Source organism: Macrobrachium nipponense, chromosome 48, assembly GCF_015104395.2.
Source record: "Macrobrachium nipponense isolate FS-2020 chromosome 48, ASM1510439v2, whole genome shotgun sequence".
Classification (NCBI taxonomy): domain Eukaryota; kingdom Metazoa; phylum Arthropoda; class Malacostraca; order Decapoda; family Palaemonidae; genus Macrobrachium; species Macrobrachium nipponense.
In genome coordinates, this window is record NC_087223.1 from 5,060,988 (window position 1) to 5,071,533 (window position 10,546).

Below are 10,546 nucleotides of genomic sequence, written 5' to 3' on the forward strand. Positions count from 1 at the left end.
TCAGTTCCTCTGACGAGAAAACCCGAGATTGTGAATCTTGACAAACATCAATCATTTTCCGCCTGTGATTTCTCCAGATCATCAGATTTCGATCGATTCTCGATCAGTCAGTCAGTCAGTCCCTTTGATGAGAGTTGTCGTTGCTGATGCGTCCTACAAAAATAAATAAATAAATAAATAAATAAAATGCTTTAAAATGATTCATACGACAAAACGTTTCTACAGGAAGTTGCTACAGAAAGCTGGTAGGGAAAGCTGCTTCAAATCATTTTTACGGAAAGCTGCTAAAGAAAGTTGCTACAAATCTTTTCTACAGATAGCTGCTACAGAAAGTTGCTACAAAACGCTTCTACAGAAAGCTGCTACAAATCTTTTCTACAGAAAACTGCTACAAATCGTTGCTACTAAAAGCTGCTATAGAAATCTGCTACAAAACGCTTCTACAGAAAGCTACTACAAATCTTTTATACAGAAAACTGCTACAAATAGTGGCCACAAAAAGTTGCTACAGAAAGCTGCTACAAAAACCTGCTCCAGAAATCTGCTACAAAACGCTTCTACAGAAAGCTGCTACAAATCGTTTCTACAGAAAGCTGTTACAAATCTTTCTACAGAAAGCTGCTACAAATCTTTTCTACAGAAAGCTGCTACAGAAAGTTTCTACAGAAAGTTGCTACAAAACGTTTCTAAAGAAAGTTGCTGCAAATCGTTTCTACAGAGAGCTGCTACAAATCTTTCCTTCAGATAGCTACTACAGAAATCTTCTACAAAACTCTTCTACAAAAAGCTGCTACAAATCGTTTCTACAGAGAGTTGCTATAAATTTTTTCTGCAGAAGCTACTACAGAAATCCTCTACAAAACGCTTCTACATAAAGCTACTACAAATCGTTTCTACAGAGAGCTGCTACAAATCTTTTCTGCAGAAGCTACTACAGAAATCCTCTACAAAACGTTTCAACAGAAAGCTGTTACAGAAAGTTACTACTGAAAGCTGCTTCAAATCGTTTCTACAGAAAGTTGCTACAGAAAGCTGCTACAGAAATCTGCTACAAAACTCTTTTACGGAAAGCTACTTCAAATTGTTTCTACAGAAAGCTGCTACAGAGAGCTGCTAAAAGAACGTTTCTACAGAAAACTGCTACAGAAAGCTGCTACAGAAAACTGCTACAAAACGCTTCTATAGAGAGCTGCTACAAATCGTTTCTACAGAAAGCTCTAACTTTCTGTGGAAACCTACAGAGAGCTGCTACAAATCTTTTCTACACAAAGCTGCTACAAAAGTATTCATATTACAAAAAGTTGTTACAGAAAGTTGCTACAAAACGCTTCTACAAAATTATCCATGCTACAGTAAAATGCTTCATAATGATTCATGCAACAGAATGTTGCGACAAAAAACGGCTACAAAACGCTTCTACGAAATCATCCATGCTACAATGAACTTCTACAAAATTATTCATGCTACCAAAAGTTGCTACTGAAAGCTGCTACAAAATTATTCATACTACAAAAAGTTGCTACTGAAAGCTGCTACAAAATTATTCCTACTAAAAAAGAAGTTGCTACAGAAAGTTGCTACAAAATTATTCATACCGCAAAAAGTTGCTACTGAAAGCTGCTACAAAATGATTCATGCTAAAAAAAGTTGCTACTGAAAGCTACTACAAAATTATCCATGCTAAAAAAAAGTTGCTACAAAAGTATTCAAAATTATGCATGCTAAAAACAGTTCCTACAAAATTATTCATACTGTAAAATGTAGCTGCAGAAAGCTAGTACAGAGAGTTGCTACAAAATTATTCATACTACAAAAACTTGCTACCAAACGTTTCTACCAAAAAAAAATTACGCTACAAAAACCTTCTGCAAAAAAACTCTAAAAATGCTCCTTGGTACAAAGATTCACTACAAAAAATCTACAAAACTCTGGCTTTGGCAATCCTTGAGTACCCTCGACTTCTAATCTGTTTCTTTTCCAATCAAATTCCACTTTTCATTATCGGATATTTCTTTTTTTTTTTTTTTGAGATTGAAACACAAAAGACAATCAGAGTTCCATTGGATTTTGGATTAGCCAGAATCCCTAATCCCCGATTCGACCATTAATTAAAATATCTGTTTTTTTTTTTTTTCCAAAAGATTAAAATGGATAGAACGTCTCCCTTACATTTTCATTTACATTTTAATTTGGGAGTCCGACGGCGTGGGCAACTATCTACGATAGTCTGCAACTTCAATTTTCAGACTCTTATGAAAATATCTTTCTTCATATACAGTTTTAATTGTTTCATAAGTTAAGATTTAACTCCTTTTCATATAAATAATTAAGGCAAAGTTGGACGGCTAAATCTGTTCTATCCCAGTTGACCTCAATCATAATTAGGAATCGTAATTTTTGGTGAGTTGAGAGGTATATAAACCACACACATATACATTTTAAATATAATAAACATAAAACATATAATATCCCTCGCGCAGTAAAAATCAGAATCAACAGACCTAAATGATTAAATCCGGCCTCAACTGAAAGAGAATAGTTTAAATCTTTCCTTTAATACTCCGGTCTGATTGCTGCCAGATGAATTAGTCAAGAGAATCTACAGCCCTGAGGCGAAGTACGTCAATAGCCATTAAATATTCCACCTGACACGGGGGACGGAATCTGATTTGGGTCTCTCAGAGAGACAGGAGATTGCTGGTATGGCATTGAGAGAGAGAGAGAGAGAGGAATTAGTTTAGGATGATCCTTTTAAAACGTCCAAAATATATATTTCGTTTTGTCTCTGTTTAATAGAGAGAGAGAGAGAGAGAGAGAGAGAGAGAGAGAGAGAGAGAGAGAGATGAGGCCAATTTATGACTATTACAATTCTTTAATTGAGAATCCAGAGATTCACATTAGACAAGTATTTTTACGGTTAACATAATTCTAATTGTGCCATTTTATGCCGAAATATATCAAATCATTACTTTATCATTTTATTTTACATATTTCATAGTGAGAGATTTTAATGTAAATTTAGAGTAGACTTCCTTTCTCTCTTTCGTCTCAAGTCGCTTTTTAGACTCAGTCGTCAAAAACGAGACAACTACAGGAAAAAGATGATTAAATCAAAAACACATCAAACACGTTTATTCAATGTCAGGGGTGATATATAAATATAGTCGTCCAGTGATACATACTTATGTTTCATACAAGAGGGAAAGTTATCACAAAAAAAAAAAAAAATATTTAATGTTTTTGTTTACAAAAAATGGCTTTCTTTTTCGGTCGTTCGTGAGTTTCGTTAAGTCACGAATACCCACGAAAGCAAAAAACCTTTCTCTGGGTTTCGTACACGAATAGATTTCGTCAAAGGCTGTATCTACGAAGCCTCTAAAGACTGGAAACGGGGGAAAAAACGGAAGGTTATAACCTGGTTTTTCTTTGGTGGGTCAAAATCTCTATGGATGTACAAAGATATAAAAATGCTGGAATGTTTGCAAATGCTCATAAACGGTGTGAGATGTAAGAGTTTTCTGAAAGCCTAAATTATGCTTTTATTTTGTTTTCCAAAAATGTTTTTTGCTTTGTAAAAACTGTTTGTTTCGTCTGGAGGAATATTTAGTCTTCATAAAAACCTTTTTTCCTCTTAAAACGAACTTTTAATCTTTATAAAACTGTTTTTCTCTTAACACCAACTGTTTAATCTTTATAAAACTGTTTTCCTCTTAAAACAAACTGTTTATTCTTCATACAACTCTCTATTCTTAAAGAACGCTGTTTATCTTCATTTTTTCTTCTTAGAACGATTGTTTAATCTTTATAAAACTGTTTTTCCTCTTAAAACGAACTATTTATTCTTCATACAAACTTTTAATCTTTATAAAACTGTTTCATCTTAACATCAACTGTTTAATCTTTATAAAACTGTTTTCCTCTTAAAAACAAACTGTATTATTTCTTCATACAACTCTTATTCTTAAAGAACGCTGTTTATCTTCATTTTGTTTCTTCTTAGAACGAATTGTTTAATTAACTTTATAAAAACTGTTTCCTCTTAAAACGAACTATTTATTCTTCATACAACTATTTTCTTCTCAATAAAAAAGAGTATAATTTTGCACGAACTCTTTTTTTTTTTTTTTTTTTTTTTTTTTTTTTTTTTTTTTCGCTGTCGTCTTGTGATACGAACTGTTTCCACCAATTCCAAACTTGGAATCCGGGAATACTCACGTCATAAGTTTCTCGTCTTTAATGAACTGTTTCTGACTATTCCAAAACCCAAAAAATAATATATCAACCAAAATTCCCGTCTGAAGGAGATATTGAAGTCCACAGAATAACTTGCTTTTTTTTTTAAAGCTTCGACAGATGTTTGGTTATCACTTTTATATAGAACAAGTGACTTTTATAAGGTTTATAAAACCTTTCGAAATATTATTCATGTTTTCTACAGTCTTCCCTTTTCCAAGGAGCAGTTAATCTCTTGATTGGAGAGGTGAATGATTATAATTATCAGTTTCTTTTTCAATGTTCAGTTAACTTCAAAATTTCAGAAAAATATAAAGCATTACTGGAATATTGTCAAAACACCCAGAAAAACACATGTAATAATTCACCAAAATGAATAATAATAATAATAATAATAATAATAATAATAATAATAATAATAATAATAATAATAATAATAACAACAACAACAACAACAACAATAATAATATAATAATAATCGTGTTGTATCGATTTTTTCGTCAATATACAGACAGAAATTCTTGAATTGGTTTTCTCTAAAACATTTTGACTAAATTTCTTTTTTTTTTTCACTAATGAGCACATTTTTGAGTCAAGAGAATCATTGATTTTTTCCACCGAGCACATTTTAGAGTCGAGAATTATTGATTTTTTTCCACTGAGCACATTTTTGATTTAAGAGAATCATTGATTTTTTTTCAAAGCACATTTTTGAGTCAAGAGAATCATTGATTTTTTTCCACTGTGCACATTTTTGAGTCAAGAGAATCATTGATTTTTTTTTTTTTTGTGCAAGCACATTTTTGAGTCAAGAGAATCATTGATTTTTTTCCACTGAGCACTTTTTTGAGTCAAGAGAATCATTGATTTTTTCCAAGTAAGCACATTTACGAGCCTAATTCTTGATAAGAATCAATGACTTTACAATGAGCACATTTCTGAGTCTAATTCTTGACTAGAATCATTGATTTTCTAATGAGCAAATATTTGCGTAAAGAGAATTATTTAGTTTCTGGTGATCTCATTATATATGACTCTCATCGTTGACGAGAATAAATAATTTACCCAAGAATCAGATTCTTTAGTCTAAAGAATCATTGATTCTCCAATGAGCACATTTCTGAGTCGGAATCTTGTCGTCGAAAATCATTGATTTCCCACAGAGTCCTATTTGTTGAGCCTCTCAAAATTCCTACACAGCTTCCAGAATCCATCATGTCTTCAAAGAGAGCGCCACCCTGTGGCTCTTGTTTGATCTGCAAACAAGGCAATTTAAAATCTTATTTCTACCGTAGAGGACGACTGTAAGCGAGCAATCGTTCTGTAAAAGTCTCCCGTGAGTGGCGTTCACCTCCATTCCAGTCGCTGGAACGCTTTCTGGAAAGCCTTTAAGATGCTTCTGGAATGTCTTTGGCTGGGCATCCTCTGGAAGGCCTCTGAGAGATTGAGGGCCAGTTCTGGCAAATGACCTGGCCCTTTCGTTCACCTCAGTTCCAGCCGTTGCTGGAGCGCTTTCTGGAAAGCCTTTGAGGTGCTCCTGGAACCTTTTCAGCGGGCCACCTTCTGGAAAGTCTCTTAGAAGTTGAGGACCAATTTCGTCGAACGACCTGGCCCGCTTCTTCTTTGATCTGGAAGGCTTGGGAAGTCTGGTTTTCGAAGTCTTTTCTTGAGCCTGGAAGGCTGGGTTCCAGCCGCCAAAGGCCTGGAATTCCAGGGGGATGTGGACGAATATGAAAGCGAGAATGACGATGGCTAAAATCCCGTGCGGTGACGGAGGGTCCGTCAACATGGCAGCGCCAGTTTGCATGGCTGCTGGATGCTCGTCTGGAAGATTTGGAGAAATGTCATCTTTAATTACTGACTAAACCAGACCTTTCATTTCGTTATTCCATGATTTACTTTATTCTTCCTGTTTCCTTCTTTCCTATATTTATATGAGATATTGGCAATAATAGCTTCATTGTGATATATATAAATTGAAACCACAATTTGAATTCAGGGAAGATATGAAATATAGGCATAGTCTATAGCAGGAATTGAGAATTAATTTACATTATATTTATCCACTGGACGATATCCTGAAGGGTTATTTTAGTGACGTTTCTTACCTAAAATCCCCAAAATGCTCTACAGGTTCCCTAACATTTGTTCTATCAACTGACCTCAGATGTTGCTAGGTAAGGTCTTACAAACCACTGCAAAATGTCATTACAGAAATATAGAACATGTATCCTCTTTGCTAAGAATTATGGCGGCTTTATGTCCCTTAGGCCCGCCCCTGTCTGACCAACAGAGACGCACAATTCTCCCCAGTGGGGAACGGTCTTCTTGCTGTCATTATCGATACAAGACTGTAAATTCAAATTCAATTATCTGACATATAAAATGAATCCTTGTGTATAATAATGATGGTGCGGCATTCAAAATTAACTTTGATCAATTATTTTTAATCATGAAAATCGGAGACAAAGTCTATAGGGAGAGTTCGTTTCAATGGAAAATTGAAGACACGTTTTCGTCCAAGTGCAGTACAAGAGTAAAACTGGTTGTTATATCAACGTGCAGCTATTGAAACAGATTGAAAGGACGCCTTTTATGTGTCCAAAAGGGAGAAGAGGAGAGAGAGAGAGAGAGAGAGAGAGATTAAATATCAGTTAGTTAAAAGACCAAGCAGAGGGTTGTCCATTTGTAAAATTTATTCTCTTGAATACTATTTATTATTCCATTATAATGTTCCTCTCTTAACTTTAAATGAAAACCATTTTGAATAAATGTTAAATATTATATGAAATAATTTGTGTATGTCGTCGGCATTTAAATAAATTATTAAAACAGAAGGACAAACATACATAAATTATTTCAAGAAAGAGAGATTGTCCCGTAAAAAAAAAAAGGTTCCCAGTCTCTAGATTAAAAATATTTAGATAAAGATATTGAATGTAATTGAATCTTTAAATCAAGGAACCATTGAAACCTAAAACTGTTTTGCCTACGGTTCTGTAGTTGATGGTGAGAGAAAATGAAAGATTAAGAAGAACTCTTAACCATGACTTGGTTGAAATCTCAAGCGTAAGTTCCCTAAAGGGTTGTGAACCCTTTGTGATGTAGGCGAAGCTAATCTCTACCATTGAGGACATGCAGGATCGTCGTGGCCGCTGGAAGATTGGAAGGGAGGCAGGTGTAGTTCCCCTCGTCAGACGACACAGCATCCGTGATCTCCAGAGACGACGTGATGCTCATCTCCGCGCCCTTGACCCCCTTCTTGCTAACGGAGAACTTGACTCTCGGGTGGTCGTACTCGAGCAGTCTCTTCCCCGAGTGGTACCAGAAGATGTAGTCTGGTAGCTGGACTGTCGAGCTCACTATGCACTCCATGGTGGCGGTCGAACCCTTGCGGACGTATTTGTCCACTGCCCCGACGACTTCGACTTGTGGCACTGAGGGAGGACAGAGGAGATGTCTGTGTACTGAGGACCTGTTGCCAACCTGCTTTTAATATCTATACTTGTTGCCAACCGTTTTTGTCATGTCTGCAACATGTTACCAACTTTTGTGTCATGTCTGCAACATGTTGCCAACTTTTGTGTCATGTCTGCAATATGTTGCCAACTGTTTGTGTCATGTCTGCAACATGTTGCTAACTGTTTGTGTCACATCTGCAATATGTTGCCAACTGTTTGTGTCATGTCTGCAACAAGGACAAGGATACCAACAAGCAGCATAAACTAGAAAGAGGAGAAGTCTGTTTAGCAAGGTTGTTGCCAACATATTTGTGATATCTATGCAATATGTTGCTGACATGTTTTTCACAGCATGTGTCAATGTAGTGTGGACACATCTGGATAAGTTCTTTCCAAAGATATCAACAAGGAAGTTCAACTAGGACCTGAGGTGTTGTCAGTATGTTTGTAATATGTATGCAACATATTGCCAACATGTTTTAATAACAGTTTACTGTAGTGTTGCCGTGCCATACAGTAACAAATTCTTCCCGACAACTTTAGTGAGCAAGCTAATTGTCTTCAACTTGTTATTGACGTGTATACAATAAGTTTCTGACATTTGTTTACATGTTTTTGACATGTATGAGATAATTTTTAGCCATGTTTACAACATATTTTACTTCAGTGTGAATGCACCCACAATGAATAATATCTTCCTAACAACATAAACCTCAAACAACCAATAATGACCTATGTGTTTAAAACATGTTTGTGATATGTATGCAATAACTTGCAGACATGTTTACAACATATCTGACTCCAGTGCAGACCTACCCTACAATGAGTAACAAATTCATTCCTGCAACAGAAACTACAAATAAGCAAGTTGACCTGCAACCTTACCGATGACATTGAGGTGGACGAGCATGGACATCTTGGGCTCTGTGGAGATCTGGCACTCGTAAGTGCCAGCATCCCTCTCCTGTACGTATGTGATGACCAAAGTCCAGGTCTCCGTGTCTGGGATGTAATGTACGGAGAGCCTCTCGTCTCTGACGAAGGTGTACCTGTCCACCGTCAGGATGTCTGCGTCCCTCTGTCGCACCCAGGAGACCTGGGGACGAGGTGAAGAAGGGAGGGTTATGTGTGCTCTAGTTCTTTCTCTGTCTGTCTCACTTTCTTGCTGTTTCTGTCAGTGAGTTTCCCTCCTTCTTTGTGGGAAGATTTGGCAGAGATCTGCACAAATATGACTGGGTTTTATACTTTGAACAAAACCCCTTCCTTTCTACATAACTTCGACAATGATTCACACCCTCAATAGACTAGTTTTGCCTTACTTTTGTACACCTTTGCCAGTAACTTATACCTCTGGTGGCTTAGTATGTCTATTTCACTACATACTTCAATTCTCTTTTATATCAAGAACCCCATGACTGTTATTGTCAAGTTATGGAGTCACTTGCCAAAATCAGGCAGTAACCTCAATCAGATGTCTTTCCAGACGATTATGTATAGTTTTTCTACCCCTTCCTAATGGTTCTCCTAACATTATCCCTCTGATACATTCTGAGAAAAATATATTCAAAAGAAGAGGTTCCCTGTTCCGTCTCTCACCGATTTGTCTCCGAGCTGTTTGACAGAGCAGGGCAGATAAGCGATGGTGTTCTGGTGGACCGTGATATTCTGGGGCTTTGGGGAGGGGAAGTAAGGGCCTGTATAGAGTCCTGTACCGGACTTGGCCTTCACTAAAACCCAACCTGGAATGAAAAGAAAGCTTTATGTTTGATATTATTACATTTCTGCTTGAGGTTGAATCCAGAACTTCACTAATATACAACCTGGAAGAAAAGCAAGCAGTTTCAGTTAATATTATCATTTTCTGCAATGGGGCTGAATCCAGGACATCTCTAATACACAACCTGGAAGGAAAACAGTGAGGTTTGTTTAATATTATTCCATTTCTGCTTGGGATTAAATTGGCCATTCACCAATACACAACATGGAAGGTAAACAAATATTGAATTTTGTTATCACTAATACACAACCTGGAAGGAAAACAAAGATTGTTGTTTAATATTATTCAATTTCTGTTTTGGGATTAACGCCAGACTTTCTCTAAAGAGAGACAAGGCCCCCACCATAACCGCTTTAGAACTAGGGTACTGATACTCACTGGTATATACCAGGTGGTACAGCCTGCCCACATAACACCTCAGGTGAAAGTGTATAGGTTCAATCTACTTTTTTGGACCCTGGGCTCAATCCCAAAGTGTGATAGACTATTTTTGTCTTTATTTAGTTTGTTAATATATATGTTAAGTTCTTCTACTAATACTTCTAGTCGTAATGGTAATAAATTTGCAACCATTATTATTATTATTATTATTATTATTATTATTATTATTATTATTATTTTATTATTATTATTATTATTACCCTAACAGGCAAATCATTAAAATGACAGTAAGGTTAATTTATCATTAAGTGAAGTGAAATTTATAAATAAAGTTAATTACAATGAAACTGTAAAATGTAGTTTGCAGAATAATAATAATATAATATATTCATTATCATTATACTATAAATAAATATTTTTTGAAAATTAATAGGAAAAATATAGAAAATAATTGATCGATTTTTGGCAAAATTGAAGTTCACATTATATTAAAAAATCTACCAATAACAAAATAATGTTAAAAAAATAAATACATAATTGGAAAAATGAATTAAGCCAAGTAGGCAAATCTGCATCATAAATAATAAAAAGAATTAATTTTAAGTTATAATTTTTTAAGAACAAATGTGTGGTAAACTTACCAACAGCCATGGAGAATACAATATAATGTATCCAGATATCAGACATTATTGTA

General features: G+C 35.4%; 1 protein-coding gene across 2 annotated transcripts in view; it reads right to left on the reverse strand.

Annotated features, from left to right (window-relative positions):
* Positions 1-3,219: 3,219 nt before the first annotated feature.
* LOC135205002 (uncharacterized) overlaps positions 3,220-10,546 on the reverse strand; it is an 18,894-nt gene continuing 11,567 nt past the window's right edge. For both annotated transcript variants that reach the window (XM_064235232.1, XM_064235233.1), the window contains exons 2-7: positions 10,494-10,546; positions 9,291-9,433; positions 8,580-8,790; positions 7,359-7,670; positions 4,070-6,057; positions 3,220-3,852 (exon numbers count right to left, since the gene is read on the reverse strand). The exon at positions 10,494-10,546 is cut by the window's right edge and continues 936 nt beyond it. In XM_064235232.1, coding sequence (XP_064091302.1) covers positions 5,447-6,057; positions 7,359-7,670; positions 8,580-8,790; positions 9,291-9,433; positions 10,494-10,539 — 1,323 coding nt within the window. In that variant the 5' untranslated portion in view covers positions 10,540-10,546 and the 3' untranslated portion in view covers positions 3,220-3,852; positions 4,070-5,446. The remainder of the gene's footprint in view (positions 3,853-4,069; positions 6,058-7,358; positions 7,671-8,579; positions 8,791-9,290; positions 9,434-10,493) is intronic.